The sequence below is a fragment of the Amphimedon queenslandica genome, unplaced genomic scaffold, assembly GCF_000090795.2.
Source record: "Amphimedon queenslandica unplaced genomic scaffold, v1.1 AMPQUscaffold_13348, whole genome shotgun sequence".
Taxonomy (NCBI): Eukaryota; Metazoa; Porifera; class Demospongiae; order Haplosclerida; family Niphatidae; genus Amphimedon; species Amphimedon queenslandica.
Window position 1 is genome coordinate 4,668 of NW_003546416.1, and position 14,993 is coordinate 19,660.

The window sequence follows — 14,993 nt, forward strand, 5'->3', positions numbered from 1 at the left end:
ACCAGTCCAGACTATCAGCCATTAGTAGATAATAAAAGAATAATAGAGAAATTACAAGAAAGAATAACATTAATGAATATGGAACTAATGACTGAAAGAGAGCACAATGAGAAGATTATAAAAGATATTAAAGGTTTTATTTGTGTTGTGTGTCATCATTTGATTGTTGATATTTGAATAGATTTGAAAGAGATTGAGGATGAGAAGAGACAGAGAGAAAAGAAACAAAAAATTGAAGAAGAAATACTTGAAGTAAGAGTGAGACAGTCAATATTATAGTGCTCATCTACTTACTTTTATTTTCTATAGTTCTCATTATATTGTAATCATCCTGTTACTGGTGAATTAATGGAGTCAAAACTTAAAGTTCATAAAGATGAATTACTACCCAGTGTACTGGATAAAGCTTATGAGGTTTATTGATCTGTCATGTATATCTGTTTATTCTTTCATTTTCGTTCATTTTTCCTTATCAGTTAATAGAATTAGCTCCTCATATTCCTATTGACAGATGCCGTTTAGTTGAATATGATTATAAGAATAAAGTAATGGGACAATCCTTTCATGAGGTAAGTGTTATCTATGCTATTGTTACAATAGCATATTATTAAATTTAGTTTCAACATCAAACTATTGGACAGATTGTAGGTAGGGCTGGAGATTATTGCTTATTCTTAGAAACTCGTACAGAAAATGAAACCTTTAAGAAATATAATTATGGAGGTGGGTGTGATTTGTTACCATGACAACACCTCTGATTACATGTACATGTGTTTGATGGTGTAGGTATTAATCTAAAGGTATCAGTGGTTGATCTGTCAACTGGTGAAGTAGGACCAGCTAAACTAGTGAGAGGAGAGCTAGGTTGGACTGTTGAAGAATTAAAAGAACATATAGGAGAAGTAAGAGGAAGGATATACTGTCATTTAGTATTGATCTCCTTCCATTGATCTGGTTCATTTCTTTATTTAGTTACTTAATATCAAATCATCATGTATGAGAATAGTATTGGAGGAGGATTACAGGAGTGATTCAGTCCATGATATTAGTGATATAGGAGACACTCTAAGAGACATACTCATCATTAGTCCATATATATACGAACAAGTAATGACTGAAATAATTGGTGTGATTTTATTTTGTAATTAATCTGCTTTATTAATTCCTGCTAACAATCTGTCACCTTATACAGTAGTTAACAATTTAATTTTTATACTATCTATTTTATCCTTCACACACACACACACACACACACACACACACACACACACACACATATGCACACAGTTGTATGTATCATCAGATCCTAAAGATTATCAAAAAGAATTCAAAAATAGTTTGATGTACAAATATGTTGATTTTCACGTCAGCTCAATATTACTGAACATTATTCTACCTCCGGCTCCTGGACCTGAAGCCACACCCACTACAACTATTGTTACTAAAAGAGGAATAATAATGAAAATTATATCAATGAATGAAGAAAATAAAGGAAAAGAAAGAAGTATATTAACTTGTACTATAATAAAAGATCACTATTAATATTATTATTATTTGTTACAGAGATACAGGTACAAGTTGATAAGAGAATAACATTAGCTCAATTGAAGGAGGAGCTAGTTCCACTGATTGGTGTACCACCTACTGGTTTTATAGTGTATGGAATCAGTGGGTATGAAATGCAGGGACTGGGAGGGGCATTAAAGTACATGTATATTAGATCTGGATCAGAGGTATAGTTTATTGTGTTATTTGATTCACTTCTCCTTTCCATTATATACTATTATAAGTACTAATAACACACACACACTCATCTCTTTATTACTTTGTGTATCTACTAGTTGATAATAAGACTGGGTAGAGGATTAGGAAGAGGAGAGGTCATAATTAAATTATATTTATTTCAAGTTAATAATACAGAGGTATAGAATATTAATTATTATGATTACTGTATAGCGCAAAATTTTTGAAGGCTGTAAATTTTACAGATTTCATGATTTTCTGAAGATTTCCAAAAATCAAATTATTACGGTACAAGATGGCAGACGGCATAAATTCACAAAAATTAAATTTGCAAAATAGATTTTAAAGCAAATTCGCAAAATTTACAGCCTTCAAAAGTTTTTGCTATACGGTAATTTATCTTTTATTTTTTTTAGTTTTGTAATTTTATGATGGAGTCTATTGTTACTAAGGATACAACAGTGAGAGAATTTAAGAAACAAGTTATTGAAGAAGCAAAAGTACAAGGAATTGACTGTGTCCTTGAATTAGACAAGTAAGTACATCATGTGACTATCATGTGACTCATTGTGTAGAATGAGATTACGTGACAAGATTAGAGTGTCCCCTGGTAGACTATATTTTAATCATGAGTTGATTGACAGTAGGGAAATGTATGTGGAACCATTAAAAGGTCAGTATATTGTGCTGTACTTTTTATGATGCAAGTTTAATGTTAGTACATGTGTATATTAATTATATTGTATCAGGACCAGAGAAGAAGAGGCATTATGGACAGATACAAGTGTATGTTATAAGATGGCGTCCATCACAATGTTCAGTTGATCCAATAGAAGAAATTATACTGGATAAGTATGATGATCCTAAACATGTTATTGGAAAGGTATGTGTATTATTTGAAATAATCATAATTGTAATAATAGAGAACATGTATCAGTATCACATTATATTATTCCTTTACAGCTGTCAGAGTTAAGTGAAGTTCCTGCTGAGTATATCTATTGTACAGAGGTTAGTCATTAAAACATATTAAAGATACTCTTTCTCTTTCTGACTATAGGGGCAATCATTTCCAGTTGACCGATCATGTCTTCATATTGAGAATTATTTAGACTGGTACTCCATCAGTTCAGGCAGATACTCATTAGGACTATACCACTCTGATGGATATGTCATATATTACAAGTACTAATGAACACACACACATTATGTATACAGACACACTTACATACACCTCTTACTGTTTATAATTATTTAGAGACAATAGAGAGAGAATGAAAGAGTTAACAGATGAAGAGAGATCAGGAATACAAGAGGCAGAGGAAGCAAGGTCAGTAAACCTCATGTATCCTCATGTACATGTACTATCAGTTAATTAAACACCTCATCACTTTACCATTTATTATGCATGTACTGTAGGTTGAAGAAGATTGGGGAATGCAAATCAAAGCATTAATTATTGACACGTATGTAGATTTGGTAATACGACTGACCGACTGACTGGATATAGGTTTAATTTCTAAGTGTCATTTTAATTTTAATTTTTGTAATTGCAATGATAACAATAATAATAATAGTATTGACCATGTACTACTACATGTATATAGCCCATGCTTTTTTCAAGAATCCCCCAATTTTTATTACATTTTCTGATACAAATTGATGTCCTTATGCTGTGTATGGAAAGTTTGAGCTAATTCTGAGCTCAACTTTTTGAGTTATGGCTATTTAAAAAACATCAATTTTAGATTAATAGGCTATATAAAATGCAATTGCTACATACATGTACATATACATGAAAGTATTTTATTAAATGTATTTATTGCTCAATTGATGGGATGACACATTTTCATTAATTTCAATTTCATTTTCAACTTTCATCTTCTCATTCTCAATTTCTATATATGTTAAGGAAACAGATAGTTAATTAACTACTTAAAATTAACTAGCATATAACTACTTCCATAAATCAAAGGATGTACCATTTTTCAGGCTTTTTTGTCTTATGCTGCGTTTACACTACAGGGGAGTGGGCCAAACCGTGCTGAGCCAGACTGAGCTGGCCCTCCTGTACTAACCATGCTGGCCTGGTTTGGCCCAGCTCAGTTTGGTTACTGTTTACACTATCAAATGAAACTATGCTGGCCCACTTTAAACAGGGCTAGCTCAGTTAAAGAAGCTAGTGTAAACGCAGTATTAGTGGATCAGTTCTAAACCAGTTCAAGTGTAGAAAGGCCTTAAATATAAGATAATTTATATATTATGTACATGTACATATTACACGGCCTCTTTTACATGATATGAAAGTACACTACATTGTACATACTTATAGTTCTGTCCCCATAGCTAACTGATTCATTCAATGGTGTCCAGCCGAGTGAGTTCTTAGACCTTGCACTAGCATTATAACTCACCAGTAGTTTGATAATGGCTGGAAATGAAATTCAAGATAATTTTTAAAAAATAAACAGTCGTGTTGATTTTTTGATTATTGCAATTGGAATATACTAGGATACCTTCATTCCCTAGCATCACTGCTAAATGAAGTGGAGTGTTACCTAAAGACACAAAACAGAGTCACAACAAAGAGAGGTATCCTTACCATGGCAGTCAGGAACGTTTACTACGCTCTTGTCTTCCTCTAGTAATGTCTTTACTGTCTCGGCGTCACCTTTGAAGACAGCCTCGTGCAGTTGATAGGGCGGTTGACTTAGTTTCGTAGCGAGGGGAGACAAAGGTTCTTCTTGTGCATGTTGTGTCGTTGCAGCAGTCGCCATCTTTTAAAAACCACACCCACTAATGGCACGCCCACCAATGGAACTATAACTTTTTATTGTTGTTAAAAATCATTAATTATTATTATTATCTTTATTGTTATTATTATTAAATGAAATACATGACAGTTATTATCTTAATACCTTTTCATGATTATCATCAAAATATTAAAATTACATCATTAGCAACAACACAGGGAATAACATCTACTTCATAATAGCACAACAGAGAGTTTGAATGAAAGTGGGCATGGTTATGAATCAGTGGGTGGAGCCTCTTTAGTATCGGCTGATGAATTTAATAAAATATTAGTGGACGTCGCTTCGTGACCTTTCCCTCCAATGAAATCGTTAGATTCGGAAGAAGGCGTGGTCAGCGTTTCCTTGGAAACTCGGAGCCTCTCTCTCTGTCGTTCAGGAGACGAATCAGGAGAGGAAAGGGCGGAGTTTCTATCGCTCACAATGCTCTCTTCGTCAAACGACGCTCCTCTCACTTTCTCTCTCTCCCTCTCTCCTCCCTCCTTCTCGTGAGGCAAGGGAGGAGAGAGGACAGGGGGAGGGGCCTGTTGCTTAGCATCAGAAGAGGAGGAGGACCGACGCAAGGCTTGTAACCTTTGATCAACTGACGTGAAGACGGCATGAATGTCTTTAAGTGCACCCTGGGGAAAAGAGAATAATTGTATAAAAAAACTTAAATATTCACATGTACTGTACCATAATAGTGAGAAATTTCAGAGGGGATTAAATTTGGCGAATTTGGCATTTTGGCAGCCATTTGCCAAAATAAAATCAGCCATTTTGAGCCATTATACGCATGCTCAATGGCACATGGCCACAAATTCACCAAATTGAAATTCGCCAATCACCAAAATTAGCAATCCGCCAAATTTTAGTTCCCTCAAAAATTTCCCGCTATACCGTATTGTAATAAAAAATTAATGTCATTGTAAATTATACATGTAATGTATTAGCATCAAGCCAACAGCCACACATAACTCAATTAAATCGATTCTTTATCTTTTCTTACCTTTATCAAGTAAATACCAAACTCTCCGTCACTTTCCTGTGCAGTCAACCTAATACTTTGAGGACTGACTCTCTCGCAGTTCATTCCACTCCAGACGTTAGTATTGAGTAGAACACGATAGCTCCCAGAGGCTCTCATGACAAGACGAGACTGATACACGCCCTCTGATTGAGGGGCATCGTTAAGACGGAGCTCTCCGCGACCTCTTTCCTTCCAAAGGCGGGCACTGCGGTCGTATACAAACAACTTGCAGCTGATCTGAATGAAGAAAGAGAGAGAAATTGATAGTCGAATTATATTGTATTTTGTTCTTACTTGCATAACATGTCTCTCTCCTTCTTCTCCTGTAATCTTTTGTACTTCAGGTAGGGAAGGTGAAGGCTGGCCACTAAATGTCAGGGAGCTAGTATTAATGGCTTTCTCTTCACCTGGAGGGAGGGGGAGAGAGAGAGGAGGGAGAGAGAGAGAGGAGGAAGGAGAGATACACTCATCATTTCTTAATTTCACATACTTTTATTACCAATCAGTTCCTTATTCGAGTCTTTAGGAGGCGTGGTCTCATCACCGCTAGCCACACCCCAACCACTCTTAACATCAGCATTCTAATTAATGCACAAAAATAAACGACAATAAACAAACCAGACGTACTGCAACACGACTCGCTAACTCTTGACCAAAAATAAAACCACCACCTCCTCCTCCTTCCTCTGTCTCCTGTGGTACTGCAGAAGATCTACAAGTACAAATAATAAATAAATAAATACAGTGTAAATAAATAAATTAATTTCAATGTTTTTGATGCCTTGGAGATTTGGCCATGCACTGTACAAGGCATGTACAGTCAAACCTGTCTATTCCGGACACCTTGGGACCCAATAATACCCTAGCTCCTGATTATGAACCTGTCCTTATTTCAGAGGTTCATTAATACACATTACTATTGTATTGGGACTGATACTACCCCTCCTCATTATAGGTGTCCTTATTTTAGAGTGTCCACAATAGCAGGTTTAACTGTACATTGTATGTATGTTTTAAAGTGGACATAAGGTACAGATGTACACACACATACGTTCCATTATTCCTTCTCTCTCTTACTTTTCTTCTATACACTGCATGAATAGGTTGCTCTTTTTAGTGGGCGTGACCATCGATTCAGAGCTAGAAGATGAGTCCAGCTTGCGTTTGAACCCAGCCCCAGTGGGAGGACTAATCCCATTGATACCAAGAGGCTTAGGACTATGTGGAGAACCCAACTGCGGCTTTGAGAACCCAAGAGACAACTAAAAACATGTACATGTACGTTGGGATTAATGGGGGCGGCTTACAAGTGACTCTCCAGTCTTGGTTTTTCCGACAGTGTTTGAGCGATTATATGTAGCTACGAGAATATGGGATAGAAGGAAGGTAGACGTTGTGGACTTACTTAAATTAGATGCCGCCAGTGATAGGGGAGAAGGTCTAAAAGCAAAACCCAGCCCACTTGAGGGTGTGGTCGGGGAATCCTCCAACGGGCTGGTTCTAGACTCGCTCTGACGCTAAGAGATTTAAAAACAGGCAAAAAGGAAAGAAAAGAAGCTTTTAAACAACTTAAAAGAAAGAAAAACAATACCTTATCTCCGGTTGCAGACATGGCGTTTTGTGTACATGTATTTACATGTATTTGTGAGCATGCGCAGTGGGCACTGCCTCGAAAAAGTCCCCGGGAATTTCGAAGAAATTTTACGGAGTTGATCGGACGGACGTGAACGGAGCCGTTAAGATTAATTTCCGCGGTTTAATTCAAAGAGGAGGTGAAGATTTTCTGGTAGGAGGAGGAGAAGGAAAAGTGAGATAAGAACAGGACCAAAAATAGTAGCCAGAGAGCCAGGAGAAGACAGCCAGGCATAATGGATAGACACAGGAGAGCCATGAGCGTTGGAATCACAGTCAAGATTAAGAGGAGTAGTGGTAAGTCCTTATATTGAAGTGGATTGAAATTTTTCTTTTTTCTACTCTTAGGTTTAGTCCATGATGCATCAGTGACTGGGATAGACTCTTTAAAAGGCCTCGTGTCTGTGGAGTGGTATGAAAGTGGAGAAACTAAAGGAAAAGAGGTACATATAGATACATATAAAAATAAAAATACATGTATATACATGTTTTTGGCAAGGAATTAATATTGTGGATTGAAAAATTGCCAGTATATTTTAAAATTAAACAATTATGGTATGCATCCCATATTAAAATTTGTGTATACATGTACATGTATTTTATTAGATCAAAGGATTCGAAATTATTTCAAATTGGCAAGCATTTGACAGATGCATAACTGCAAATAGTGTCTATTTTAATATTTAACATAATTGTGATTTTTAACTCTTTTCTCACTCTATTTTCAGATTGATCTTGACTCGTTGATTCAACTCAACCCTCAGTTTGCTAATCTTATGACTCCGCCCACTTCAGCTACTAAAGCATCGAGAAGAACTAACATTGCAGCAGGACCCCTGAGCGTAAGTTGCATATTATTTTTATTTATTTATTTATTATTTATGCATTTATTTATTTATCTTTTAATATTAGGGTATACCTCGCCCCCAAGGTTCTGTTCGATTAAGAAATGTTGAGAATATTATTAGCACTAAAGGCAGTTCTAAAGGTGAGGGAGAGAGAACGTGTGAAAAGGCATAATTTACATGTTATGATATTAATGTGATTAATCCTTTTATATTGTGTGAATTTGTAGTATTTATAATGTAGTATAGTTGAAGGTTGATTGGTTCTCTTGTTTTCTTGTTATGTGTGTATGTACCTGCTGTCTCCAGTGGTTGATTTAATAGCTATATATGACCTTGTTTTTATAACACTACATGTGTAATATACCTCTCCCTCCTTTGTTTCTAAAATGACCTCTCTATCTCTTCCTCCCTCCCTCTTCCTCCCTCTCTTTCCCCTTCTTGTTCTCTTTCTCTCTCTCTCTCTCTCTCTCTCCCCCCCCTCTCTCTCTCTCCCTCTCTCTCACAGCCTCTCCATTATCAGCTGCTCCTCCTCTCCCTCCTCCTCAAGAAGAACAAATCACATCCTCCCGTTCAGACACTAAGTTACCTCCGGCTGGTGGTCTTCCTCGAAGCAAATCCTCCGGATCTCTTGCCGTGAAACCCTCAGACGTACCTGATGTTGTAATAGGAGGAGGAGGAGGAGGGGGAGGGGCTTTTCAAGGAAGAGGAAGAACGCATACTGTAGTAGAGGAACAGGTTGAAACAGGTGCTACAGGAAAAGGTGACAAAAATACATTTATTATCACTGAAGTTTTTTATGTTCATTTTTTTCAGGTCCTAGTCGTAAATCTAACGTTGTCAAAGAAGTCGACATCATCAAAAAGAAGAGAGAGGAGAGGAGAGTTAAAATCGCTGAAAAGAAACAAAAAAGAAGCGAAGTGCGTCCCTTTAAACCACGCCTACCTCATTAATTATTAACCACGCCCACCTTATCAATTATTATTATTAATATTATTATTGCCTGGTATAGGATTATGATCCAGATAATCCCAACTGGCAGTTTGCTGGTATGGTCAGGCAGTACAGGAGTGAATTGGATATTATACCTATAGCTAGTTACGAGCCGGTGAGTGGGCGTGTCTGTGGGTGTGGCCAACATCTTGTACACTTTCCATTAGGTGATTGATGATCGTATTTGTGTGTGTGTGAGGAAAAGACCACTTTCTAAAAAAGGTAAGAAAAATAAAATTAATTGTACATGTACATCTACATTGCAAGCACTTTCCTTCTGTAGAGTTTACATGTACATGTAGAAATATTATTACATGTACATGTATATATACGTGTACATGTATATTAATTCTTAACTCTTTTATTAGAGCTGGCAAAGAAAGAGATAGATATCATTACAATACCTGATGGCTCTCTTACTCTCCTTCACGAGCCAAAGACTAAAGTTGACCTCACGAAATACCTAGAACATCATAAATTCAAGTAAATTATTTATTTATTTATTTATTATTATTATTATTATTATTATTATTATTATTATTATTCCTTTAGTTTCGATTATTCGTTTGACGAAACTGCCGACAACGAATTACTCTACCAGTCAGTTCCTCCTCATTAATTATTCATTACCTTGAGACCACACCCTTTATAATAATTAATTAATTACTATAGTTATTCGGCGAAATCGCTAGTCAGTACAATATTCAATCAAGGCATGGCGACATGTTTTGCATACGGACAGACCGGCTCCGGAAAAACACATGTGAGTCACGTGACCAGTACATGTACATGTACATGTGGGCGTGTCTCGTTTTGTAGACAATGGGCGGAGATTTTCGTGGAAGGGAACAGGATGCAACTAAAGGGATTTATGCATTGGCTGGTGAGTGTGTGTGGGCGGAGCCAATTAAAAATACAATTAAAATAAATATACTGTTATATATACATTACTTTACATGTATGTACATGTACATGTGTTTGTGTTGATATTTTGATGATACATGTACATGTATTTATATGCTTACATGTACATGTACAGTACATGTTCATTTTGTTTGATTACGTTTCTCTTAATGTTAACTCTCTCTCTTCCTTTTTGAAAATGACAAACACATTTGTATCCCTATTGATAATAATCTTTCCTTCTTATACTACTACTAATATAATACATATACTGTACTCTCTTTCTGCAATTATTTTATTCAATATACTGTTATGATATTATTTATTTTATTATTAATTTTCCAGCTGCTGACGTCTTCAGATTGAACAGGGTGACCCACGAGAGCAAGGACCTCGTCGTTAGCTCGAGCTTCTTTGAGATATACTGTGGGAAGGTCTACGACTTACTCAACAACAAGAAGAAACTGAGAATACTGGAAGACGCAAAGTCTAAAGTCCAGGTATGGAGTAATGTACATGTACATGTACATGTGCATGTACATGTACATGTACGTGTAGTACAATAATTATACATGTATGTATATGTACATGCATTTTCATGTTACTTACATGTGTGTGCTCTCTTTCTTTAGATCATTGATTTGGAAGAAGTGAAAGTCACTTCAGTTGCTGATGTACTTCAGTTGATTGAAACTGGTAATTCTGTGAGGTACGTGTGTGCTTCCTTTCCCTTCTCTTTTTAATTTATTTTTTTTCTTTTTTTTAGAACTTCTGGGACCACTTCAGCTAATCAGAACTCATCTCGTTCGCATGCTGTCTTCCAACTGGTACTTAGGAAAAGGTTAGGACTAAAACTGTCCCTCTTAAACCTCTCTCTCTCCCCTCCCTTTCCTTCCCTTCCTTCTTCTCTCTCTCCCTCCCTCCCTCCCTCTCTCTTCTCTTTAGGACTACTAATAAACTACATGGCAAGCTATCACTGATTGATCTGGCTGGCAATGAGAGAGGGGCAGACACTAGCTCCTCTGACAGACAAACACGCTGGGAGGGAGCTGAAATCAACAAGAGCCTTCTAGCATTAAAAGTAAGAGACAGAGAATAATTCATGTACAGTCAGGCCTGTCTATTCCGGACACCTTGGTACCCAATAATACCCTAGCTCCTGATTATGAACCTGTCCTTATTTCAGAGGTTCATTAATACACGTTACTATTGTATTGGGACTGATGCTACCTGTCCTCATTATAGTGGCCTCCTTATTTTAGAGTGTCCACAATAGCAGGAGGTTATACTGTACATGTACTTATATTAAATTGATTTATTAATACTTTATGTATTATTATAGGAGTGTATCAGAGCATTAGGCAAAAAGAGTATTCATCTTCCATTCAGAGGCAGCACTTTAACTAAAGTATTGCAATAATATTCGAACCTTCTCTTTAAATGTCTGTTTCTTTCTTCAGGTACTACGTGACTCATTTGTGGGTCCCAGGGCTCGTACTTGCATGATAGCTACGGTATCTCCTGGTTTCAGCTGTTCGGAGAACTCACTTAATACCCTCCGATATGCCGAAAGGTACAGTACATGTACATGTACACATGTCATGTGATTATCATGTGATGGTTAGAGTAAAAGAGTTACCTAATAAGAGACAGAGGGGCAATGAAGGAGGACAAGTAGAACAAGAAGTATTCCCTGTAAGTTATTAATATTTATTAATAGTTATAACATCATTATTAAAGGTTATTTATTGAGTTATTAATGGTTTATTAATTATTAATTTATTACGAGTTATGAATGATCTAGTTATGAATGGTTATTAATGGTTATTAATAGATTGTCAATAGAGCTAATAGTAAAGAGGAGGAGGAGGAGGAATATGAATATGATGAAGAAGAAGATGATGATAATGTGATGGGCGGGGCAGGAGGCAGAGACGACGGCTATCTCGCTAGATCAGACGAACTTAAAAGTTTTCACGAAACTCTCTCAAGACTCCAACAGATCGAGGACCAGGTGATTGATGAACACAGAGAGATCATACAGGTAGGTGTGGTCTTTTTGTAGGCATGGTTAATGGGTGTGGTTTGACTTTTAGGAGTATCGTAACGCTATAGACATTGAAGAAGCTTTACTGAGTAGAGCAGAAGGAGTTGAAGGAGATCCTGATGGTAGGAGAGGGGGAGAGAGGGAGAGAAGAAATTAATAATTACATATACATGTTCTTTTTAGTGTACATCCAGTCACTGATAAAGATTGTTGATGAAAAAATGCAGAAACTTTCAACATTTAGAGGTAACAATTATTATAGTTGATACCGTACAGCTGGTTAATTTTGCGGAGAAAAATTTTGCGAATCCTTAAAAATAACCTGGTTTGCGGATTAAATATTTGCGGTTTTGACAGTTATTGTAGCATTATCTACTGTGGTCATGCATGAATTTCATTATTTTTGCGGATTTAAATTTTGCGCTTTAAATGGAATCGCAAACTCGCAAAATTTAATTCCCCGCAAATATTTCCTGCTGTACGGTATATCGATGTATTGGTAATAAATTTGTCCAATAAAGTTACCATGTTAATATGTCATTATTTAAATCATTTGGCACCAAGTCTAATTCCTTATCAAAAACTGTTTACTATAATTGCTATTATATTAATTAATGTATTTTTAGATCATCTTGAAGATTATAGTCAGCGACTAAGAGAGGAAGAGGCTGCCAGTCAGAGACTTAAACGATTCTGATTCACTAGCGTCACATGACCTGGAGTCATGTGACATGAACAATTATATGTATCATAAGACATTCACTATAATATACTGAATCTTTAAAGGAGAGAGAGAGAGAGGTAGATTTCTTCTTGTTGCTCGTGATTGTACCTTGATTATTATTATTATTATTAATATTATTATTATTATTATTTATTTCTCATCATCATTTTAATGAAAAGATTTCAAAATTGATTAGATTTTTAGTTTACAAGTTTGAAGTATCCGTTTATTTTCCGTATCATAAGAAAGTTTTGTATCGTTTCCGTATACCACCGTGCACTGGCCTCTATTGTTGAATGGATGTTTTACCTGGTTTTATTCTCACAGGAGAGTTTCTCCTCGCTCTCCTCCTGGCTGTATACCTCCTGTACGTTTACTCTGACATCAGGCGGCAGAATCCAGTCGTTACAGGCTCTACACTGTTGATATGGTTCCTCTCCTTTGTCATAATATTCCTATTGCCAGTGGACGTGTCTTCAGTAAGAAAGAAAGAGAGAGAAATCATTACTAGCTTTATTTTACTTTGTATTATACCTTAGTTATAATAATAATATGTAATTGTACATTACGATATAGTTTTTTGTTTTTTTCTTTGAATTTTTACAAACCACGCCCACTAACTTTTAAATGTCTTAGATTTTTATTGTAATTTTTTGTTATTCTTATCTATTTTTTGTTTATTTTTCTTGATTGATTGTTTGCATTTCTCTCTCTCTCTCTCTCTCTCTCTCTCTCTCTCTCAGGCCTTTTTCAGACTATGCTTAGATCCAGGAGGTTCTACTTCAAGAGCTTACAATTTTACTGATGGCGTCTCAGAACCTTGCTCCACTCTTTATTGTACTGGAAAGTATACTTTCGATCGTAACTCAAACTTCACTGGAGTCTGCGAGTCGAGACAAGAGGAGTGCTTCCTTCCTTATTCCTTTATTTGTAAACTACCACTCGAGGTTTTGTGGTATCTCATTTACTGGCTCTTCTTCCTTCTGTCATGGTATGTGAGTCAAGCAAAGTGTTGGACTGAAGCCAAGGGCTATTATAGCCAATGGTTTTAGCCCATGGTTTTTTCCGAAAAATGGCTCAGAAATGACCCCAAATTTTTATTACATTTTCAGATACATATTGATGCCCTTATGCTGTGTAGAAAGTTTGAGGTGATTCCGACTTCAATTTTTCAAATTATGGCCATTTTAAGAAAATGCCAAAATTTTGAAAAATACCCAAGGCTATAGCCCATGGTTTTTTCCAAAAAATGGCTAAAAAATGACCCCCAATTTTTATTACATTTTCAGATACATATTGATGCTCTTATGCTGTGTAGAAAGTTTGAGTTGATTCCGACTTCAATTTTTCAAGTTACGGCCATTTTAAGAAAATGCCAAAATTCTGAAAAATACCCAAGGCTATAGCCCATGGTTTTTTTTCCAAAAAATGGCTCTGAAATCAGCCCCAATTTTTTTACATTTTATTATCATTATTCATAGGATTATTCTACCATTGATCCAGTCATATGTACTGGCTGGTTATTTTACAGTTTGGAAGAAACTATTACGAGCTTTAATAGAGAATGCTATATTCTATATATCCCTCCTGGTCATTGTAGTGATACTCTTCATCTATGTAGTACTAGTGAAGAAACTAATAGCACTGTAAGGAGGGAGGGAGAGGAAGAGAGAGAGATGGGATTATACTGTATTATAGTATATTGCAATTATACTGATTTACAATTTTAGAGGAGTTGGAATTTTATTATTACATAGTATTCATAAAATTAGAATAATCAACTATTTTATTGTAAATTATTTTTGCTATTTTAAACTCTTTCTCTTCTCTATACAGTACTGAGCTACCATACATCATTGCCACTGCTTCCAATACATGGGGTCTGATAATATTAGCGTTTCTGTTAGGATACGGCCTTGTGGAGGTCCCCAGGAGTCTCTTCAACGCCTCCAGACACAACTACACGCTCAACCACTGCTACTTCAGGGCAGCTAAACTTTACATTGACATGGCAGAATCTAATGAAACTCTACAAGAATTGACTGAAGTATGTGGAGTGTGTATTTAATATGATAATTTAATTGTTAATATTGTTATTATTTGAACTTGATAATTGGAAGGAATTTACTACCTTTCCTCTTTCTTTTCTCTCCCTCCCTCCCTCTCTCCCTCCCTCTCTCTCTCTCTCCCTCCCTCTCTCTCTCTCTCTCTCTCTCCCTCTCTCTCTCTTTCCCCCCTCTCTCTCTCTCCCTCCCTCCCTCTCTCTCTCTCCCTCTCTCTCTCT

At 36.2% G+C, this 14,993-nt stretch overlaps 5 protein-coding genes across 7 annotated transcripts in view; 3 read left to right on the forward strand and 2 right to left on the reverse strand.

Annotated features, from left to right (window-relative positions):
- The first annotated feature begins 6 nt into the window (after nucleotides 1-6).
- LOC109582872 (ubiquitin carboxyl-terminal hydrolase 47-like) lies at nucleotides 7-3,284 on the forward strand. Of its 2 annotated transcripts, none has more exons than XM_019997907.1 (17): nucleotides 7-133; nucleotides 182-252; nucleotides 310-414; nucleotides 477-569; nucleotides 618-723; nucleotides 787-902; nucleotides 973-1,107; nucleotides 1,288-1,504; nucleotides 1,564-1,733; nucleotides 1,842-1,922; nucleotides 2,160-2,278; nucleotides 2,319-2,416; nucleotides 2,493-2,626; nucleotides 2,707-2,754; nucleotides 2,804-2,928; nucleotides 3,002-3,073; nucleotides 3,163-3,284. In XM_019997907.1, the coding sequence occupies exons 1-17, from the start codon at nucleotides 73-75 to the stop codon at nucleotides 3,197-3,199; spliced, it is 1,788 nt and encodes a 595-aa protein (XP_019853466.1). In that variant the 5' UTR covers nucleotides 7-72; the 3' UTR covers nucleotides 3,200-3,284. The 2 variants fall into 2 exon arrangements, with proteins under 2 accessions (XP_019853466.1, XP_019853467.1); XM_019997908.1 differs by having other exon boundaries at nucleotides 642-723.
- A 735-nt stretch (nucleotides 3,285-4,019) lies between these two features.
- On the reverse strand, nucleotides 4,020-4,541 carry LOC109582874 (ankyrin repeat domain-containing protein 13C-like). The gene is made up of 3 exons (XM_019997910.1): nucleotides 4,346-4,541; nucleotides 4,260-4,301; nucleotides 4,020-4,174 (listed from the first exon to the last, which is right to left on the reverse strand). Exons 1-3 carry the CDS (start codon nucleotides 4,518-4,520, stop codon nucleotides 4,035-4,037), a joined length of 357 nt encoding a protein of 118 aa, XP_019853469.1. The 5' UTR covers nucleotides 4,521-4,541; the 3' UTR covers nucleotides 4,020-4,034.
- A 69-nt stretch (nucleotides 4,542-4,610) lies between these two features.
- On the reverse strand, nucleotides 4,611-7,261 carry LOC100636834 (ran-binding protein 3-like). 2 transcript variants are annotated; one of them, XM_019997909.1, is made up of 9 exons: nucleotides 7,157-7,261; nucleotides 6,971-7,082; nucleotides 6,873-6,925; nucleotides 6,643-6,827; nucleotides 6,193-6,277; nucleotides 6,065-6,146; nucleotides 5,860-5,972; nucleotides 5,545-5,802; nucleotides 4,611-5,176 (listed from the first exon to the last, which is right to left on the reverse strand). In XM_019997909.1, exons 1-9 carry the CDS (start codon nucleotides 7,175-7,177, stop codon nucleotides 4,772-4,774), a joined length of 1,314 nt encoding a protein of 437 aa, XP_019853468.1. In that variant the 5' UTR covers nucleotides 7,178-7,261; the 3' UTR covers nucleotides 4,611-4,771. The 2 variants fall into 2 exon arrangements, with proteins under 2 accessions (XP_019853468.1, XP_003387422.1); XM_003387374.2 differs by having other exon boundaries at nucleotides 6,056-6,146.
- Nucleotides 7,262-7,322: 61 nt separating this feature from the next.
- On the forward strand, nucleotides 7,323-12,917 carry LOC100636456 (kinesin-like protein KIF2A). The gene is made up of 23 exons (XM_003387371.3): nucleotides 7,323-7,494; nucleotides 7,546-7,640; nucleotides 7,926-8,039; nucleotides 8,110-8,185; nucleotides 8,551-8,805; nucleotides 8,859-8,962; nucleotides 9,055-9,150; nucleotides 9,203-9,257; nucleotides 9,404-9,518; nucleotides 9,588-9,635; nucleotides 9,708-9,798; nucleotides 9,855-9,918; nucleotides 10,284-10,438; nucleotides 10,571-10,647; nucleotides 10,705-10,779; nucleotides 10,884-11,019; nucleotides 11,281-11,346; nucleotides 11,399-11,511; nucleotides 11,564-11,633; nucleotides 11,773-11,982; nucleotides 12,035-12,107; nucleotides 12,169-12,231; nucleotides 12,612-12,917. The coding sequence occupies exons 1-23, from the start codon at nucleotides 7,434-7,436 to the stop codon at nucleotides 12,680-12,682; spliced, it is 2,283 nt and encodes a 760-aa protein (XP_003387419.1). The 5' UTR covers nucleotides 7,323-7,433; the 3' UTR covers nucleotides 12,683-12,917.
- Nucleotides 12,918-12,956: 39 nt separating this feature from the next.
- The window catches only part of LOC100636958 (LMBR1 domain-containing protein 2-like), a 5,555-nt gene continuing 3,518 nt past the window's right edge, over nucleotides 12,957-14,993 (forward strand). Inside the window, exons 1-4 of the mRNA XM_019997890.1 lie at nucleotides 12,957-13,188; nucleotides 13,453-13,700; nucleotides 14,191-14,355; nucleotides 14,546-14,771. Coding sequence (XP_019853449.1) covers nucleotides 13,006-13,188; nucleotides 13,453-13,700; nucleotides 14,191-14,355; nucleotides 14,546-14,771 — 822 coding nt within the window. The 5' untranslated portion in view covers nucleotides 12,957-13,005. The remainder of the gene's footprint in view (nucleotides 13,189-13,452; nucleotides 13,701-14,190; nucleotides 14,356-14,545; nucleotides 14,772-14,993) is intronic.

What these genes read in the sequence shown, in the direction of transcription:
- LOC100636834 (XM_003387374.2), bottom strand. Translation starts at nt 7,177, where the DNA reads ATGTCTGCAACCGGAGATAAG. An exon ending in AGTTAGCGAGTCGTGTTGCA is followed by an intron (nt 6,147 to 6,192) that starts GTACGTCTGGTT and finishes TGCATTAATTAG; the next exon opens with AATGCTGATGTTAAGAGTGG. An exon ending in GGAACTGATTGGTAATAAAA is followed by an intron (nt 5,973 to 6,055) that starts GTATGTGAAATT and finishes CCCTCCCTCCAG; the next exon opens with GTGAAGAGAAAGCCATTAAT.
- LOC109582874 (XM_019997910.1), bottom strand. Translation starts at nt 4,520, where the DNA reads ATGGCGACTGCTGCAACGACACAACATGCACAAGAAGAACCTTTGTCT. An exon ending in AAACGTTCCTGACTGCCATG is followed by an intron (nt 4,302 to 4,345) that starts GTAAGGATACCT and finishes TTGTGTCTTTAG; the next exon opens with GTAACACTCCACTTCATTTA. An exon ending in AGTGATGCTAGGGAATGAAG is followed by an intron (nt 4,175 to 4,259) that starts GTATCCTAGTAT and finishes TTTCATTTCCAG; the next exon opens with CCATTATCAAACTACTGGTG.
- LOC100636456 (XM_003387371.3), top strand. Translation starts at nt 7,434, where the DNA reads ATGGATAGACACAGGAGAGCCATGAGCGTTGGAATCACAGTCAAGATT. An exon ending in CACTAAAGGCAGTTCTAAAG is followed by an intron (nt 8,186 to 8,550) that starts GTGAGGGAGAGA and finishes TCTCTCTCACAG; the next exon opens with CCTCTCCATTATCAGCTGCT. An exon ending in GAAACTGGTAATTCTGTGAG is followed by an intron (nt 10,648 to 10,704) that starts GTACGTGTGTGC and finishes TCTTTTTTTTAG; the next exon opens with AACTTCTGGGACCACTTCAG.
- LOC109582872 (XM_019997907.1), top strand. Translation starts at nt 73, where the DNA reads ATGAATATGGAACTAATGACTGAAAGAGAGCACAATGAGAAGATTATA. An exon ending in AAATAAAGGAAAAGAAAGAA is followed by an intron (nt 1,505 to 1,563) that starts GTATATTAACTT and finishes TATTTGTTACAG; the next exon opens with AGATACAGGTACAAGTTGAT. An exon ending in TGTGTCCTTGAATTAGACAA is followed by an intron (nt 2,279 to 2,318) that starts GTAAGTACATCA and finishes CTCATTGTGTAG; the next exon opens with AATGAGATTACGTGACAAGA.